The sequence below is a fragment of the Mustela nivalis genome, assembly GCF_964662115.1.
Source record: "Mustela nivalis genome assembly, chromosome: 17".
Taxonomy (NCBI): domain Eukaryota; kingdom Metazoa; phylum Chordata; class Mammalia; order Carnivora; family Mustelidae; genus Mustela; species Mustela nivalis.
In genome coordinates, this window is record NC_139036.1 from 24,893,911 (window position 1) to 24,913,749 (window position 19,839).

At 57.9% G+C, this 19,839-nt stretch overlaps 1 protein-coding gene across 1 annotated transcript in view; it reads left to right on the forward strand.

Moving 5' to 3' along the window:
- Positions 1 to 3,204: 3,204 nt before the first annotated feature.
- The window catches only part of TMEM132E (transmembrane protein 132E), a 53,671-nt gene continuing 37,036 nt past the window's right edge, over positions 3,205 to 19,839 (forward strand). The window contains exon 1 of the mRNA XM_082707318.1: positions 3,205 to 4,775. Within this exon, the coding sequence (XP_082563444.1) occupies positions 4,709 to 4,775 (67 nt within the window). The 5' untranslated portion in view covers positions 3,205 to 4,708. The remainder of the gene's footprint in view (positions 4,776 to 19,839) is intronic.

Consider the following 19,839-nt stretch of genomic DNA (forward strand, 5'->3'; position numbering starts at 1 on the left):
GGTGCCTGGTTCAGCCTCGGTCCTTCAGAGATACCCATGCAGGGCAGAGGGGCCTGACACAGAGCCCAGCTTCCTCTCTGGCTGCCTGGCAGGAGAGTGGGGCTGTTACAAGTACCAACCAAGAGCTGGGGATCTAGGAAACGCCCAACCATTGCCAGTCCTCTGGCTGGAAAGATACTTGGCCCCGGACAAAATGGGAACAGCAGAAAGGAGATGTCACCACCTGGATGAAAAAGGTTTGGGGCAGAAGAGCACACAGATGCCAGGCCCTTTTTCCAGCCTGGGGTCCCCCCTGGGTTTGCTCCTCTGACCTCCTACCTGGGTTCCAGTTGGGCTCCACGGGGCTCACAGGTGAGGCCACAGCAGTCTGCAGGGATGGTAGAAAAGACCTGAAGGAAGGTATGAGCCTCCTTTCCAGGTAAACAACACATGGGATTGGAATAGTTGGGGACAGCTGGCTGTGTTAACCTCATTGCCGACCGCTTTCTCTCTGAGTCCTAGAACTGGCATTGCCAAGAGTAACAGGCCCATGGGGGTACTGGGGTTGGAGTATTTGGGGCATTTTACTCCCCAGGTGGGCTGTCCACAGCTCTTTGCTTCCCTAGGGCAGGGAGGACGCATTGCCATTTGGAGCAACAGAGGGTAATCAGACCCACTGCCTGGCAGGAGGCTCCCAGAACATGAAGGGTAGATCCACAGAGAGGGTACCAGAAGAACGTGGGTCTGAAATGACATAGCAGGCTGCCCCTGCCTTCCTGACCCTGGGCCTCAGTCTCCACCATAAGAGGAGAAAAATGCATGCTGACCTATAACTTATCACAGAGGTGATCAGTCATAAGCTTAATGTCTGTCTTGTCCTCCAGAATGTAAGTTGCATGAGGCCCAGCTAGGTCTACCTTGCTCTCTGTTGTGAGGCTTTTAGGAACGGTCCAAGCCTATTTTCCAAAAAGAAAATGTCACTTTCCTGGATGAAAAGGAAACTCACAGGGCCAGTAAGTCTGGGGCAGAGTCAGGTACAAGGCGGGGGCGGGTGGGCAGAGACAGAGCACCCCAACTGGCCTTGCTCCGACCTACCTCAACACTCTCAGACTGGTTGAGAGAGTGACCCTCAAGACCCATGGCCACCGCCCCCTTCCCCCATGAAAGCGATGTCTATAGGATTGAAGACCCTGTCCGTCCGGAGTTGAGTGGGATTGAGATGCGGCCCCTGGGGTTTGGGGTACGATACCCAAGGATGCTATAAAATCATTGCCATTGATCAAACGGGCCTATGGTCCTGTGATGGATCATGAAGTTCACCAAAGTGTGGTGAAAGGAGGGGGGCAAATGGAGAGGGTGGAGAGAGGCTTATCTTCCCTTCACCTAATATCTGGGTGGGTGGGGTGGCACTTAGAGAGAAGAACTAGAACTCTGTGCTCAGTTTCCAGAGAAGGCCAGGAGAATGGGCTGAAACAGCTGATTCACGTCAGCCGCAAACACCTGTTGAGGACAAGCTTGGACCTCATCACTGGAGACCGTGGGTCCTCAGCTCAGAAAAGCAATCTGTGTCTCTCCCTAAGACTTACTCTTTACAGGCCTGGTGCCCCTTCCAGCTGGTGGAAAGGGATGGAAGATCTCCCTGCTTTCTTCCTCTTTTTCCTGGAGCCCTCCTATCTGAGAAAGTGGCTTCTTTCCCCCTTTCTCCCACACACGGAGCCTGATTGCTGGCTTGCCTCTCAGTGGGATGGTTAATAAGCCCTTGGGTGACATTAATTGCTATCAGGCATTAGGGGCTTAATGAAAATCATCTTCCTTAACGACCAGCACCTTCCATCCTGAGGGCCTCCCAGAGCCCGGCCAGCCCTCCCTAGCTGCACCTCAGAGCTCCAGACAGATGTGGGGGTGGGGGAGGGGCTCGAGAGATTCTCCACAGGCCCCAGTTCTAAGCTGAGGCAGCAACAGCCAGCAGCCAGGGAGGAGGGAGGCTTCCAGGAACGGTCCAAGCCTATTTTCCAAAAAGAAAATGTCACTTTCCTGGATGAAAAGGAAACTCACAGGGCCAATAAGTCTGGGGCAGAGTCAGGTACGGGCGAGGGGGGAGTGTGTGCAGAGACAGAGCACCCCAGCTGGCCTTGCTCCGACCTACCTCACCCCACACTCTCAGACTGGTTGAGAGAGTGACCCTCAAGATCCATGGCCACTGCCCCCTTCTCCCATGAGAGCGATGTCTAGAGGATTGAAGACCCTGTCCGTCCGGAGTTGAGTGGGATTGAGATGCGGCCCCTGGGGTTTGGGGCACGATACCCAAGGATGCTATAAAATCATTGCCATTGATCGAACGCCTGGCTGACGGTTGACGGTTGACTTGTCGGGTCTGATCTGGGTTGCGCTCTAATGGAACCGGCCTGACGGTGGGAAAGGACGCCACCCCAGCCACCCCTCCCCCTCGTCAGCAGGTGCCTGGGTGAGTGTGCAGGAGGGGCAGTTCCCCACCCCCCATATCCCTTCAAAGCCTTGCAAAACAACCTGTAGAAAGGCGCGTCCCTCCCTCTCCGCCCCCACCCCTACCAACGGACGGGTTTTTCCCCAGCTGCGCCCGGGATCCATCCCAAAAGAAGCCCAGCGGGCGAGCTCCCGCGCGCCGGAAGGGCTGGGCGCGACAGCTCGGTGGATTCCCAGCCAGTACCCCCAAAGAGACTCTGGGGGTGGGGGTAGGGTGCCCCCTACCCGCGCCTCTGGCAGAGCGGCTGTAAAGCACCGCCGGCGCCTGGCGAGGAGCGTGCTTCCTTTGAAAAGGGACATCGGTGGCTGCGGTGGCGTCTACCCCGGGGGAAATGCAGCCACCGCAGCCGGGCGGCCCTACTCGGGCCCCAGCGCTAGCCTACAATGGGGAAGAAAAATAAAACATAAAAGAGAGGCGAACAGAATCGCGAGGTCTGCCGCGGCCCGAGTCTCATTAAGGAGCCGCGCGCGCCCCCAGGCTGGGAATGCGGAATGGACACGTGGACCGGGGAGGGGGGAATGGTGTGGGAGGGGGGGGTCTCCGAAGCGCGCGAGTCGTGGGCCGCGCGCTCCGGGCCCACGTGACCACGGGGAATCTGGGAGGGGAGGGGAGGGGAAGGGAGCGAGCGCGCCCGGCTCGGCGCCCGCTACTGCCGGGGTGGGCGCTGAATCCCGGACGGGGGAGGAGGGCGGGCGGGCGCTAGTGTGTGTGTCTCTCTCGAGTCATTTACGGCGGAGCAGCCGGCGCGAGCGCCGAGGAGGCAGCGGCGGCGGCGGCTTCGTGCAACTGTGGCTCCCTCCACCTCCTCTCGCTTTTTGCTCCTTGATTCTTCGCCCCCCACACACGTCCATGGGGAGCCGGCCCCCCTGCCGGCACCTCCTCTCGGCTCGGCCCCCTAGGAACCAGCTGCCGCCTCCCTGGCCGCGGGCTGCGCGGGCGCCCGGTGCCCCGGCCCCGGCCCCTGGCGTGGCGCCCAGGTCTCGCCGCCCGCAGCCCGGGCTGGCGCGGCGCTCCGCTCGCCCAAACTGACTCCGAGAGAGAGGAAACCGATGCTCAGCTGCACCAAGACAGCGGGCGAGCGGGCGTCCGGGGGCAGGGCGGGGGCGGCAGGGAGACGGAGACGTCGGAGACTCTGAACCCCACAAAAGTTCAAGGTTTGTGCAGGTTCCCCCCGGGGGAGGCGAGGAGCGAGGCGGAGCTGCGCGCCCCTCGGCTGAGACAGCGAGACCTGGGAGGAGAGGGGGACGGCCGGGAGCCGCCGAGGGCTGGCCGACCCCCCTCGCCATCCTACTACGGCTGACAGCCGGGAGGCTGGAGTCGGCGCCCCGGGCAGGGAGGGCGCGGGTCCGGCACATTAGCCGGCTGTCCCGCTCCCCCGCTTCTCCAGGCCGGGTCTCCATGGGGCAGCCGGTTCCGGCCGCACCACCCGCGCCCCAGCCGCGGAGCCGCTGCCCGAGCAGGCGGCGCTGAGCCAGCTTGCGTGGAGCCCGGGCCCTGGTCGAGACTGGAGAGCGCGCTGGAGCGGTGCAGCGAGCTCTGTGAGGGGACGAGCCGCGGGCCGCCCGCCTCGGGCATTTTGTCCCGGCGGCGCCTAGGGTGGCGGCGACCCGCGTCGCCAGTCTCATCACTGCACGGAAACTTTTCCTGCTCCAGATGGATTAAAGTTGCCTGGATTTTCTCTTTCTTTGCGAAAGAAAGCATTCATTTGCTCCTAACCTGGGATTTTTATGCTGGGGCTGCTGCAGGGCGCTTGGAGGAAGGAAGCCGCGCTATCTATGTGGGGTTACTACCGACACCGAAGAAACTGGGGCTTGCGCCGGAAATCTGCACCCTCGGGCGAGTTCAGATTGGAGCTGGGCCTCGGGACTGGGGGATCCTGCACTTGGCTCTAGGCAGTCTCCGAGACGCTGGTGGCCACTGGGCTCCGGGACCGCACGTGCGGCTCCCCCCTCGCCGCACAGATCCTGCAGGGGGCACCAGCCCGGGGAGGTGGAGGCTCCTCCCGCCCGGAGCTGCGCCCCTACCAGCTCCGAGGGTGTAGCCGGCGGCGCCTGGGACGCCCCCTCCCCTCAAAGTGTCCCCGAATTGCACTCCCTGGTCCCCAGAGCTACAGCAGAGACATTCGGACGCCACGACCACCCTGAGTTGGATGTGACCGAACCCAGCCTGGGGCCAAGTCATCGACGACTATTGCCCCTTCGGCCCCTTCCCGCTCCCGCCTCGGCCATGGCCCCAAGGATGTCGGGCCGCGGCGGCGCCGCCCTGCTCTGCCTCTCGGCGCTGCTCGCCCACGGTAAGTGTCGCGGCGCGGACTCGGAAGTGGAGATGCGGCGGGCGCCTCTGGAGGGGGCACAGGGAAGACTAGAGAAAGGCGAGCCCCCACCCCGGACTCGAAGCCGCTGCTCCCAGCCTGGCATCTCGGGCTGCAGCTCGAGTTACCTCCAGCTCCCCCAGCCCTTTGGCGGGAGCGGAGGCTGCGAGCCCCGCCCTGGGGACCGAGCCCGGCCCCGGAAAAGGACGGGGGAGGGGGTACACTCCAGTGCTTTGCAGGTTAGGAAGAAGGGTCCAAACCCAAGAGTCTGGGGGCGTGTCCGCCCACGGAAATCTGCGGGGATCCAAGGGATCCGCTAGATCGCGTCCGGGCCGCCCCTCCTTGCACTCCCACCCCCGCAGTCGGCGGGGCTGGGGGACGTTTGGGTCCGCGGGAATCTTGTCTTCTCCGCGCCTGGTGCGCAGGCCGGTACGGGGCCGCGCCGCCCGTCGCCTCGCTTCCTGCGGCGGTCCTCGGGAAGGGAAGTGGACTGACAGGGGCCCGGGGAGCCGCGGCGGCTCGCTGCTCGCCGCCCGCGGTCCTGTGAGCTGCATCTAAATGGCCGGCTTAGCTGAGCCTGGAGGGCGGGGGTCTGGGCCACGGGCGCAGGCCGGGGCGGCGGGCGGCGCGCGAAGGGAGCGGGCTCCGCGCTCTCGCGTTCTGCAATCTGTTGCGTCTGCTCCCTGGGCTCGCCCCGGGCTCCGCGGGAAAGGGGGTGGGAGAGGGAGGGCCCGGGGTTGGCGCGCTCTGGCAGTGGGACAGCAGGAATACGGGTAGGGGACAGAGGGTCTCTGAACAGCCCCCCACAGTGGGAACTCCGATCCGACGGGAGGAGGCTGCAGCGGGCCTTCTGCAAGCTGGAGGCGCTCCAGGAGGCGAGGGTGCTGACCGATTGGGGAGGGCGAGAGCTGGGGCGGAGGAGGAGAAAGGAGAAGAGAGGCCCTCTGCCCCCTCCCAACCTGAAGCCGGCAGACCTGGGACACATTTCCCTAACGGGCGTCGGCAAAGGAAGCTTTGTTAACCGCGTGTTGAGGGGTGAGCCTGGACAGGCTGGAGAGGGACTTAGATGGAGAGAGCAGTAGGCTCTGCGCATTGATGGAGGACCCTGGATAGGTCGCGCTCAGCTTTTGCCCACATCTGCCCAGTCCTGAGGAGCCTGCCCGAGCTCTAAGCTCCCCTTGCGCAGGCCCACAGCCACTAACCAGCTGCTCCTCAACCTGACCAAGGCGCTTTAAGGTGGAAGAATAAAGAAAGGAATCGGCTCCCCGAATCTAAGGTTCTGGGGCTAGGAGGGGGTGGGGAACAGGCTGACCTCCCTCTAGGGTGGATTGGTTCTTCCCGGCTGGGGGTGACCCTAGAATGGGAGCGCATTTGAGTTCAATTCACCAGACCCAGCCAAGCTCAGTTCTTTATCAGAAGAATGGGCAGGGCAGCAGGATCGGGTGGGAGCAGGGCGAATGCAGCTGGGAACCAGAAATCTCGGCTCCCTGTGCAAGACTTAGGGCGGGGAGGGGGTGGAGTTGTGGGCTCCGCACTTCTGCGCCCTGGAGCTGCAGGGGCTACGTCTGGGACCGGGCCCTGGTCAGCAGGGTGTCTGGGTGCCTAGCTGGAGGAAACTGAGCTCCTGCGTGGGGCTAGGCGTGGTTCTGCCCCCTCCGAGTCTTGTGCCTTGTTGCCCACTTTCTGTTCTAAACTCCAGCCATGGCCCCACTTGGGGGCAGCGCAGGGGCTCCTATTAGGTTCCCACTGCCCAGCTTCCCAACCCCTCAAGCCTGGCATTAAAGATCCTTTCTCTTCCCTCCTGTGCCAGAATCCTGCCTGCTTCCTAAGATCCAGCCCCGTAGGGCCTGGCTGTCCTTGCGCTTGCTTCTCTGGAGTGTTAGCAGTCTGCTTCGTTTTCTCCTTAGATGTCTGTGTCTTCCCTGTGCCGGGTTAGTCCCCAAGTGGTGGAGGCAGACCCATGGGCTTATTCTCCACTGTCCCTCCATGCAAACAGCTCTTAGCACGGTGCTGGTACCCACAGGACCCACGGCTGGTCCGGCTCCCCTTCTGAGCTCCTTCCCTAAGTCACCATCCCATGCCTCAATCTCCCCTTCCTCAAGGAATGGTACCAGCAGATGCTCAAAGCTTAGGGGATGCCCCCCCAGAGATGGATAAGACTAGAATCATAGAAGTTCTTCCCCTCACCCCCCAATAAAACCCATATTCCCGGGACCTTCCACCTTCAAGATTGCCTGACACCCACCCACCCAAACCATTCCTCTGTCAAGAAAAGGATTTTGCCACACTTCAAGCTAGCTTTGGTTGGGATCTCTGGGCTCTTCAAAGAAGCTGGGGTTGAGGAGGGAGGAGTTGCAGGGTTTGGTTCTCCAGCAAGCTACTGAGCCCACAGGCTTCTGACCACACAGCCAGACTGAGCCAAATAGCCTGGGTTGCTCTCTGATCGATTCTGGTGCCATCGGGCAGGGTGACCTTGGGCTGTCTCCCTCATCCCCCAACTTCCACAAGCCGTGTGGCCCCCCTCCGTCCCCTTTCTCACTTTCTGCTGGGACTACTGGGCAGGTACCATATGTGAACAGAGCCCTGCTACCTTTCGGGGCCCAGCTCAGCCTGTGGGGTGGGAGTCCAGACTCCCCTCTCGATCTCCAGGCTTCTGCCAGAGAACATCTAAGAAGGCCACTTTCCTGCATCTGGTCTTTGGGAAGGCTTTCTGCTCCATTTTTAGTGTGAATGGGAGTGTAGGGGGGCAGGGTGCTCGTGAAGTCTGTGGTCGAGCCGGTAATGTCAGCCTCCTACTCGGTAACCTTCACTGGCTCTCTGCTGCCTGTAGAATCAAGGATCCGTCTTTGGCCTAGACGATCAAAGGCCCTATACAATCTCATCTCGAACTGCTCTCAGGGGCGGGCACTGCCTGCCCGGCATCATCCATGCATCTTAGGAGGTATCCCTCTCCTCACCTTCCTGCTTCTCTGCTTTTGCACCCAGCAACCCCACCCCCACCCCAGAATACCAGCCTCCAGTTCTTACCCAGCCATCAAAACCCAATTCCAACCTCATTCCCCCCAGGGAGTCTGACTCTCTTCCCCCTTGGCTTCCCACCAGTGGCCCCTGCCCTGTAACAGAAGCAAGTGCTCTTTGTGCCTCCTTCCCAGTGCTCCCCCCCCCCCAGGGCCACAGTGTGTGCACACACGCGCGTGCAGGGTGTGCGTGGGGATATTCATGTGTGCCCCCCCCCCTGGTGTCCACATCCTTGCATTGAGAGCAGGTGCCATGCATTCTTTATTCTTGCCCCATTCTGCAGTCTGTGACACTTGGTAGGCGCTCCGAAGAAATGAATGGCGGTGGGACAACAGCTCCGTATGGAAGGAAGGGGGGCCTTCCTGTGGCAATTGAAAAGGGAGTTCTGGGACATGGGGCAGAAGTTGGGACAGGGAGGAGCTAGGGAGAGGCACTGGGAAAGAGCAAAGGAATGGGGCAGAGCCATGCCACACCCTCTTGAGGGAAACATACAGGAAACACACATCTGGAGTGACATGAGTAACATCACTCCCCAGACGAATGTAGGATCCCACGGCATTCTGACTATATGACCTCAGATGGATGTGTCCCTACAGGCAACCTGGCAACCTCAAGTTTCCCTGGTGGCTTGGGTCCATGCTCTCCCCACCCCACTGATGACCCAAACTCTGGGATCCTTTTGAGAGGTAGAAGGGACCACAGCAGTACAGGGTCAACACTGTTCCTTGGGACGACCCCTCACTGCTGGGAGTGAGGAGAAATGCCCCCCCTACCCCCCGCCCCTGCAAGCACACACACCCATCTTCTTGCTGGCCACACGGAGTCCTACACCACAACACAGCCCGGTTACATTTAAGACCAGTAGGTGGGGATATGTTATAAACTTGGTGGCAGAAGCTTTATTAGATCCTGAGGATAACTCAGTGCTTGGCTATACGGGGTAAGGCCACATTAGAACATGAGTGGAGGACGTGGCCATCTCCTAGACCCTTGCTGGGGGGCCAGTCTAGAACTGATGGCCCCCAGACCTGAGATGGGCAGTGAGTGCCCATGAGGCTGCAGAAATACAGAACCTTAGAGGCACCAACTCCCACCACCAGGGTCCACCTGCCCACCTGGGGCAGGGACGTGGGGGGCTTTCGTGGTGGGGGTAGTGGAAGGGTTGGCTTTGCTGCCCTGCATATGGTGATGTCCATCCACAATCGGAAGCTGAAAGACGCACACAGAGCCCCACCTCAACCTTCATGCAGATGAGGACGTGGGTGCTGGGAGAGGGGAGGGGACTGGCCAAGGTCACCCTGCCAGTGTGTTCTGGAATCAGAACCAGCACCAGAGCCCAGGGGTTTCCTGGATTGGTAGTCGGCTCCAGGCCACTGCACAGACACCCCTGCCACCTCTGCTATCCCATCTCCTGAGGGCTTTGTGCAAAGATGCCCTTCTGACCTCAGGCCAGCCTCAAGTCCCAACCAGTCAGGATAGGCAACCACCTGGGGTGGCAATAGGCCTTGGTGAGCACTACAGGGGAGTGTGGTGGGGCTCCGGACTTGGTCTTCAGCTCTCTTTCATGAGCTCAAAGTCCAGTGGAGGAGACCAGAAAAAAGCCCAGGTTCTGAAATTTGAGGCAGTTTGAAATTGGAGTCCCTAGGAGACAGAAGACAGGGGCTCAAGTCCTAACCTTGTCATCCACTTGCTGTGCAAACTGCAGTAAAGCCATCTTCCTCTCTGAGTTCTTTCCTCCTCTGCCAAGGAGACGGAGCCCGGCACGCCCCCTTTCACATCTCTTGTGATGGTCGAGCCTGCTGTTTCGTCCCTTACGTGTCTCTACCCGATGCGGGGCCCCCCTCCACGGATGCCCACAGCAGACGCTAACAAGGGAATCCGTTTCTTTCTCCCCATTCCCTCCCCGGGGTCCTCCTTACTTCTTCCTTGCCAGCACTTAGCACAGAATTTTAATAAGAGATTAATGAGCCAGTTGTGGGGCATTGTGTTTTTTTTTTTAATTTTTTTTAAGATGAATTTCTTTTTCTAGATCCCTTTTCTGTCTTTTGACATGAAAAGTGGGCCCCTGACCATCAATTCGGCCAGCTCTGCCGTACTCCAGCTGTCCCCAAGGATGGGGCAGTGTGTCAGGGAGCGCCAGCATGGGGCTAGCTACCACACTGGTCTCTGGGAGACAAACCACCCGCCCTGGGGAGGGAGGCACCGGGCCGGGGAGGCCAGCACAGTGACAGACAGGGGACAAGCTGCTCTGAGGACACAGGTGGAGAGGCCAGAAGTCATGTTCTCCTTTCTTCGGTCATGTTTGAAAGTTCTGCTTTTTATCAGCCCTTGAATCACTCCTACATTCTCCTCCCATGTTCTTGCCCACACCTTTTTGGCCCGAGAGGTTGGACAATGGGTTGCTCTCTTCTCTTGAGGGACTCCTCCTGTTCTGTCCACACTGGACGCAGGAAGCAGGATGTGGACTTGCTGGTGGACTCTGCAGCTTGCGTCCGTGTCCTAGGCCCATACCTCGGGGCCCGCAGAGCCCGGAGACCGGTGTGCCCAGGCTTACCTGGATAAGCGGGATGAAAGTCACAAGAGTCGAGGCTTCCGGAGGCATCTCCATCCAAGAATCCAGGTCTGAACTGCGTCAGACCTCACACGGCAGGCCCCTGGCCGCCAGGGCCCCCTGAACCCTGAAGCCCTGCCCAGGGGCACAGCCCCAGAGGGGGCCAGCCCTCACACCTAATGAGCCACAGCCACACTGAGTGCCAACCTCCTTGTTTTTCTGAGGGAGAAACAGAGAGAAGGGAAAATGGTTTCTGCCCCCCAGGAGTGCCCAGTATGACAAGGGGGACACAGTCTCATACCAGAGAGGCCCCAGTCTGATGGGAGAGGCACAGCCCCAGCCCTCAGAGGTGGCCTCGGTCCCCTTGCATGGTGACAGTCTGACAGAGACGAGAGGGCCCCCTCTGCCCAGAAGTGTAGGGCCCCACCTTGCAGGCCTCGTCCTCCGCTCCCCACCGCCCCCGGGGCTGTTGGAGAGCATGGCGCTGGGCCAGGAGTGAGTATATTTTTGGTGGCTCAGTACAGATGATACAGCAGACTTGTCACGGCAGGAGAGCAGTGTCGCTGGGAGCTTGCGGCACAGGCACACACTTGCGTGCACACCCACACACTCATGGGCACAGCCGGACGCACTTGAAAGCTCGAACGGCTCCTTGGAGTTCAGATCCACCTTTTCTCTGGATGTCCACAGCAGATCCCCATTTTACAGAGAGCAAAACCGAGGCTCCACGGAGTCCTCGCCACACCAACTCTTGAAGTCACATTTTCGGACCCTGACCATGGAAGTCTTGCCGTTTACCTCCCCGTCTCACACGTACAGAGGATAAGCAGACGTGGACAGACAGACACGCGGACCCATACACCCGAGTGAGTCCCTCCTCCTCTCGAGCCTCTCTCCCCCTTGCTCTCTAGGCTTCTTTCAGTCCCTTGAATGAATGGTGCCCCTCTGTGCATGGTGTGGCCTCTCACCAGAACATCGTCCCATACCTGTCTCCTTGTCAGCCTTCAGGTCTGAAGGTAACCACACCTCCTCTTGGAAGCCCACCCTGATTCTCAGGTGGGCAAAGACCCACTACCTTCTGCAACTCATTGCCGATTTGCCCTATGTGTAGTTGCGTTGCGTGACCTCCCTGCGGGCCACTAGCCTGAGTGGACCTGGACGGTGTGTGGCTTCCTCCCTGCTGTTGTACTCCAGGGTCTACTGGGACATCTGGAATAAAATAGACATCCAGCGATTTGTCAGATGGGTAATTAGTGTACCCTTGTGCACATACTTGCACACGGAGACACCTTCCCTGTCACTCCGTGAGTATTCAGTTGGTGGTTACTGTGGACCAGGCACTGTTCCAGGCACTTCCCGTCTTCAGGGAATATAGCACATTCTCTGCATTCAGGAGCCTGTATTCTGGTGGAAGACGTGGCGGAAGGCAGACAGCAAGTAATACATACATTCAGTAGGTGGATTATATGTTAGAAGGCAAAGGAGGCTAAGGAAAATAAAAACAGTAGGGTAAGGGACATTGGGAATGCCTGTGTGTTGGGAGGGGTTGTGCAGTACAGAATGAATGCTCTCACCTGATAAGTGCCATTAAGCACACTCACGGGGGTGGGGAGCACACCAAGTATGCAAATATTGCCGATGGCAGCCTAGGGCAGGAGTGGGCTTGACCATTCTGACACAGCGAGGACTGCCCGAGGGAAGGAGGCGGGAGGAACTGGACACCCTGAGAAGAGGAGGGTTGGGGAAAATGGGTGGGGGAGAGGGAGGCTCTTGTAAGAACATTGCCTTGTAGGCTCAGTGAAAGGGGGAGCCATAGCAGGGCGTAGAGCAGGGGTGACCTGAGCTGACCCACTGTTGCAAGCTTGCAGAGCTTCAGAAACTGCAGGGTCAGAGACTGCTCCCCACCCCCCAACCCAGGGCCACAGGAGGGGGCCTCTGTCTGCTCCCTTTAGCCCACTGACCCTCACCGTCCTGGCTGTGGCCTCCTTTCCCAATGCCCATGGCTCATGGGCATAAGGCCCTTTCCCAATGCCCAATGCCCATGGGCATAAGGCCCATGGCCACCCCATGGTAGTGGGAAAGGAGCAGGACACACCGGGGCCCAGCTGCAGCAGAGACCATCCAAGGAGAGGCCGAGCTGATGTCCAGCCCCGCCCGGCCAGCCATGTGGCTGTCCAGGCCTCTTCCAATGGGCGTGGACCACTTGTCTATAAAACAGGGCTGCAGCCCTGGGTGCTTCCTCGGCCTCTTCTTGCCCAAACCCCCACCATCGCCTCCATGGTGGGAGCCAGACGCCAGTGTCTTCTTCTCAGCTGGGGGATTTGGGATGCTAAGCTAGCTTTGGCTTATTTCACAGATTCTGATTTTTTTTTTTAACTAATTATCTCCTTTTGCAAAAAAATTCTCTTCAGGAGCAAAGGGGGTTATAGGCGCTTGTTTGGACAGCGATCTTATACCACTGATTTGGGAAGGATGACAGCCAGGATGTGTGCAGGGAAAGCAAAACCCCATTTCCCTGGATCCCTGAGTGCCCTGCAGTGATTCCAGATTACCTGTTGCTTTGACCTCTGCCTGTCCCTGTTTTATGTCTGCAAGTGCTCGGTCGGGGGCCCCCTCCCTCCACCACAAGCCCCCTGCCACGGCAGGATCAGTGCAGCCCACACCTCTTAGGCAGGGAGGTGACCTGAGCCAGGGTGGCGGGGAGGGGGTGTGTGGAACCACACCCTCGCCAGCCCTGTCCTTCTCTGGGGAGAGCGAGATGGTATGGGGCCTTTGTCCAATGGGAAGGAACTCTTGGATTGAAAATAGGAAAAAATTACCATTTTCTCAGCTGCCAACACAGCAGAGAAATGATCTCAATTTTCTGTGGCTGTTCTCGGCAGGAGAAAAACGGCCAGCCGCCTGCCCCATGCATGAGAGGTCTGAAACGCAGGAGAGGGGAGGCTGGAGCTGGCAGGGGTGGCGAGGTGAGCAGTGGGGGCACTGGCATCATGCAGGAGACTAGCTTCCCCACTTGGGCCCTGCAGCCCTCCTCCAGCCCAGCCCCCACTGACCACAGGCCTATGTCAGGGCACCTATGGAATTACCTGATTACCTCACTTCTGTTAACTGAGCACCTGCTATGCACCACCCGCTATGCTGGGCACCAGGAATCTTTCCCATGGAGCCAGGGGTAGACTTTATTCTGTTTTTGTTTTAGTCCTGATATTCATAGCTCTCCTCTTCGACCCTTACTCATCCCTGCTCTGGACTCTATAACCACCTTGTCTGGCTTTGTCCCTTCCTGTGTGACTCTGTGCCTTGGTTGACTCATCTGCAAAGGATTATGAAAGTACCCAACTTCCAGAGTTGTAATCATAATTACATAAACGAGTCCATGTTTCATGTCAGATACTGAGAATAGTGCCTGGCACATACTAAGTGCCCCAGAATGATGGCTGTCAATGCCACTGTTATTAATATGCCTAGTATATGCCAGGCATTGCGTTAAATGTAAAAATGAAGAAAATATGGTGCCTGTCCCTTGAGGGGCTTTTAAGGGGGCACCCCAGGCAGATGAGCTGTGTCTGCACAGACTGTGATACTAGGCGGTCATAGGTGCGTCAGGAGGGATGAAGAGGGTCATGGAGGGAGAAATCTCATAACTATTCAAGAAATCAGAGCAGGCTTCACGGAGGAGGTACCACTTTAGGAGGCCTTAACAAGGTTTGAGTTCTGCCCCTGAAAACTAATCAGTCAACATCTACTATGTGTCTGTTACCCTGGGGAGGACAGAATTGCAGGGCAAAAATGGCTCTTGGCCTACAAATTCAGTCCAGTGAGGGAGAGCCAAGGCTGCCTGGGAAGGAGTAGCAGGACAGGGGCTAAGTGCAGGGTATATGGTTGGTAATTCTTTACCTGGATGCTCTTTTGAGACCCCCTCATAACTTTGATCTAATGTCCATGGAGCACTGGGGAGCTACTGAGTGTTCTGAAGTGAGGGAGTGATGTGATCAAAGCAGGGTTCTCTGCAATGACTTAGTTGGGGGCAATTTACAGGTTGGAGCAATGCTGAAGGACACCATTGAGTGAGGACACTGGGGATGGGAAGTAACCACTAGCCATCATAAGAGCACCACCCTATGGGAAAGAGTCCACCCTTAGAACCAGAGAGACAGAGCTAAGGGCTGGCTCTGCCACTTGTCCATGGCTTGACTTCTTTCTACTCCTTGGTTGCCGCTTCTGTTGAGATCTGACAGCAGATGTGAGGTCCAAAGCCTGCAGCCTAAACCTCAGTGTTTGGAGCTACCTTGATTGTCCTGGCAGCTAAGGCCCAGGGAGCCAAAAGGACTTGCCTAAGACCCACAGCCATTTCTGACCTCCTGGGGGTCCAGGAGTGTCAGGAGTCCTGGGGAACATGGCCTGGTAGGAGAAGTGAGAGAGACAAGATCTCCCTCAGTATTTTCAACAAACACCCGGCCTCCCTCCTCATTCCCCAGCCCAACTGGCAGCCAGAGGCCAAGGGGTCAGATCCCAGGGGTCACTGCCAGCCCTTGGGCTCCGGGAAACCCTCAGAAGAAACCACATCAGCTCAGAGAACAGTGGCAGGTTTTTAAGTTCATGCAAATGTAGGTTGGACTCTCAGCCCTGCGGCAGTACAGCTGGGTGACCCAGAAGCTTTTGCCAGCCTATCTCCCTGAGCCTCAGCTTCTCCATCTGCAGAATGGGCGTAATACTATCACCTCTCTGGGGTGGGGCTACTCCAAGGGTTCAAGCATGGAAGTGCCCAGAACAAAAGCTGTGGGCCTGCCAGAGACCTTAGTAAATGTGGTAGGCTTGGTTGGTGCCCTTCCTTTTTTGCCTGAAGCCAGGCCTCGCTGCTGGGAAGCACGGGTTAAGACGGTGCCAAAGGCTTCCCGGAGCTCTGCTTCCCGGTGGTTGGGTTTTTTTGTTTTGTTTTGTTTGGGGTCTTATTTTTCTTACCCTTGAGGCCTCCTAGCAACATGCTGCCTGTTTTAAACACAGCAGTGGCCAGCAGCCAGCCCCTCGCCTGCACTCCCTCATTTCTCTTCGTGTCCTTAACCAGGAAAGCAGCCACAGACCTTGGGGGGCCCCCATTCCCACCCCGGGGCACAGGAGGCATTCCTGGGTCCTGCAGCTGACCCCCCTGCAGTACCTGGGTCGCACTGGCTTGTGACTGCATACGTCACTTGCACGGTAGTTCTGAGCCGTGGCCAAAAATCAGGTCTCAGGTTATAGATGCGGAGCCCGGGGCGTTCCTAAAATACTTACTCTGATGCATCCTGCTGCCCAAAGCATGTGCAGACCCTTGTCCCAGAGCTGCCTTGTCTCCCTCTTGGGTCTCACGATTCTTCTTCTGCAGACTGGAGGGAAAAAACCAAACCCACCGTGTAGGGGAGTTGAGAGCAAGGTCCCTGAGCTCCTTCATCCTGCTGGCAGAGTCGGGATTTGGTACAGGTCACTGTGACTGTTTCTTCTTCATCATGAGTCCCTAGCGGTCACCTCCAATGACCCAAACCACCCACGGGGCCCCTGTCTCCCCAGCCTCATGCCGTGTCCCTCCTCTGCCTCTGGGCTCTTTCCGCCAGCCACCCACCTCGGACAGAGCCTTCCTCCCGCTGGAGTTCAATGCCCAGGTCGCTGAAACCAGGGCTTCTGTACTGGATCAGGGCTGCCCCATGGAAATAGACCCCCAAGACACCTGTGTAAGTTACATTTTCCTAGTTCTCACATGAGAAGAAGCGGAAAGAAACAGGTGAAATTGATTTTAATGTATTTTAACCAATATATACAAAAGGTTATCATTCCAATATATTTCAAAATATATTTTAACCAATGTATACAAAAGGTTATCATTCCACTTAATTAGTAAGGAGCTATTTTATGTTGTTTCTTTTGACTTCTGTATTAAATCTTTGAAATCCCTTATGATTGACTCCTGTAGAAGCACATGGCACATGGCAATCCCAGCACGCCCCATTTCGGTTGCTTGGTAGTGGAGTGGAGAGTGAGTGTGTGTGGCTGGCGTCCTGGACAGGCCGGGGCTAGGTGCTCCCCAAGGACGCTACCAAATTCCCCCCTGGGAGCTTCCTCTGGGGGCCCTGGGGCTGGTGGGCTGGGCCACTGGCCTTTCAAATGCAGTCCTAGGAGATTCCCTGCCCACTAGGAGCCCACCCAGCTCCTCCCCAGCCCTGGCTACAGTGTCCCATTCATGCAGGTGCTCCCAGTCGCCTCCCAGGGGCCATTTTCCCTTCTACTTTGTCCTGAAATCATATAAACCACGTGTCAGATCAAGTCACTCTCCTGCTCAGAGCCCTCCACCTCCCTGAGAGGGAAAGCCAGAGTCCTTACGGTGGGTGACAAGCCTGGCGTGATCTGTCCCTTTTCCTGGCCATATCTTCTTTCTCAGTGGCTCGCCCCACCCCCAACCCTGTCCTCCACTGTCCTCACCAAGCCTCAGCGACTCGACCCTTGCTGCCCTCACCTGGCCTCTTCCCCCCAATACGTGTGACTCAATGCCCCCATCCTTTGAGGCCTCCGCTCAAATGCATGTCCCAGAGTGGCCCTCCCTGGCCATCCCCTAGCCACACTAGCCCTGCCCACACCTCGCTCTGCCCCCCACGGTCTCTCTTCACCTGACATGATGTGTAGTTATGTGTCTGCTGGGTCAGGGACCGGCACCCTCCTTGGGATGGGAGCTCCTGAAAGCTGGGTGCCGGCTGTCCTGGTCACTGCTATACTCATTCCCAGCACCTGGATCGGTGCCCGGCACACGGGAGATGCTCGGTACCTATGTGTGGAATGAAAGAAGAAAAAGGTTGCGACTTTCCCTCCTCTTAGCTTTCTCCCCAGGTTGCAGCTGGGATGAGAGATCTGGCATTAAATGGATGACATTAGACCATAGAGCAATTTCTCCCTCCTTCCCTCTCTCCCTTCCTTCCTTCCTTCCTTTCTGTCCTTCTTTCCTTCCTGTCCTGCCTTCCTTCCCACACTCATCTGCCGTATCCTAACTTTGTGGTCTCGGGAAAATTACATCACTGTTCTGTGGCTCGGTTTCCACATCCATAGAATGGGAGACCAAGGGTACCCATCTCATAGGGTTGTGGCAATGAATACATTAATGCACGTAATCCACTTGGAGCAGCGCGCAGCTGGTAGTTAAGTGCTTAGGAAACGGTAATGATACTTATGTTCAGCCCATGGTTTGTATACCTGCTCCGCGCCCAGCTCTGTGACCGGCAGTGGTCATGCAGCAGTGACGACACAGTCACTGGCAGATGTGGGAAAAGGATGCAGACACTTTCTGTGCAACAGAACCCGGGCCAGGGTAGCCAAGTGCAGGAGAGCGGGGTGGCAGAAGGGCCTCCCCTGGACTCTGGGGGGCGGCGGCAGCGGCAGCAGCAGCGTCCAGTCATTTTGCCACAGTCACTGCCCAGATCTCCGTGACCTGGTGCGTTGAGCCCCAGGAGCAACAGGGGTGTGTCCATTCCGTCCTGAGCCGCGCCCACCTGGCTCCTGCCGAGTGCTGGACAGAGCCCAGGGGAGTGCCAAGGGAACCTCCTTGCCCTCAGCACCTACATCTGAGATCACGGGGGTTCTGTGAGCTGGTGCACAAGATGGCCCCAGCTCTGTCCGGGTGCCGGGTAGGCAAAAGGTACCAGTTATATTATCACCCTCACTCCTGAAGTACTGGCAGGCAGTGGAGTCTCCATGAACGGCGCCCTGCCCACGGTGGGCTCTCCGTCTGTGCCTGCAGAGTGCACTGAAAGCTGGTGCCCTCTGAAACTGCATCTGCATCCTGGCACACGGGGGCCACTCAGTGCAGTGAGAGCCTTAACGTCAGAGTGCCTCAGGTCAGGGGAGCTAGATGGGAGTGTCAGGCCCCCTCTCATCCATGAACCATCCCTGTTTGGAGAGAGAGCAACATTGAGGGTCCAGAAAGGGACAGACCACACAGCAATCAGGCATGGCAAAGCCACGCCTAAGACCTGGGTTCCTGATGCCCAGCCCAGTGGGCTTGTCCTTGTGTCTTCAAAGGTCTGGCATGAGGGTATTGGAGGTAGGGTCCCCCCGCCACATCCGGCTTCCCCAGCGGCTGTATCTGGGGGATCTGTCTGTCTCGGCAGGCACGGTGTTTACTGGAGTAACCAGATTCCGTCTCCAATAATCACATCACAAACAGCGTGAAATGGGAAGTGTGGGGAAGGCTTTGCTACATGTGCGACCTGTTTCCTTATTTTCCCTCCAAACGCCAACTCCCCCCACCCCCCACCGCTGCCACATCACACGCCCACGCGTGGATGCACACGCATGTGACCTGCACTCCCCAGGTATCCCGGTTTGGGCCTCTGGTCCCAGCCCAGCGTAGGTCACTTAGGTCCCTGTTCAGCCCTCGAAGAGCAGTTTTTCCTGTCGGGACAGGGGTGTGGGTGGGGGGGGGACAGGAGGAGGGGCTATTCGTCACCCCTGATGGTCACTACTGTTCCCCACCAAGACCAAGGAATGTGGTGCCCTGGACAGTTCCAAAACGGCTAGCACACTCTCTATCACCTTATCCCAGGTAAGCCCAGCCTATGAAATGGGCCATCCTGATCCCCATTATATGGATGAGGTGGGGATCAGAGAGGAGAAATGACCGGCCCAGGTCATAGATGGGGAAATCTGCCTCTTCCTCTGGACACTACCTTCCATTCCCCCTGGGCCCTATCTCCTGAGTCTGTGGCTCCAGGTCCAAGGACCTCTCTTCTCGCCCCGATATTATAGAGAAGAGCCACCCCCTTTCAGTGTGGTTCCAGAGCTGTCAACTCATCCATGCACACACCCCAGTTACCAAAGGGGAAACTGAGGCACAGACTGATGGGCTCATCCCCTGGGGCTGGCTTCCCTCCTCATGGGTCTCCGCCCTCTGCCTGACATATCTTCCCCACTCATCCCTTTCCTCGGTCCAGGGCTGCTGCAGGCCCCCTCCCCTTCCCCACACCCGGAGGAATCCAGATTCTCCTTGGCAGCCCTGAGAAGCTGATCTGCATAAAACCATCCCCGGGCCCTGCCTTTAAAAGTCTTCATCTTTTCTCTTCTCCCTAAACGGCCCCTAAATGATTTCTGTAAATTGCTCTAAGTAGCTCAAAAAAAAGAAATAATAATAACTCAGCGAGTGGCTGCCTGACCAGAATGCGGATGGCTTTCCCCCGGCCTGGTCCCCGCTCCCAGCTCCTTCCTGCCCGGCACCCAGACAGAGCACCCTCCACTCCTTAACCCAGGAACGAGGAGCACGGCCTCATAGACCCAGCCTTGCCTCCTCCCTCAGGCAGGAGGCAGCCCAAGTCAGGGGCATCCCCCATCAGAGAGAGAGAGAGCCCCAGGAAGGGACGTTCTTCCTTCCCCTTCCCCATCCCCACCCCCACCAGGCTGGGGACTCTCCCAGGATGGAGCTGCGCCTCCCTCATCAGTCTTCCAGAGAAGATAGTGCCTCCATCG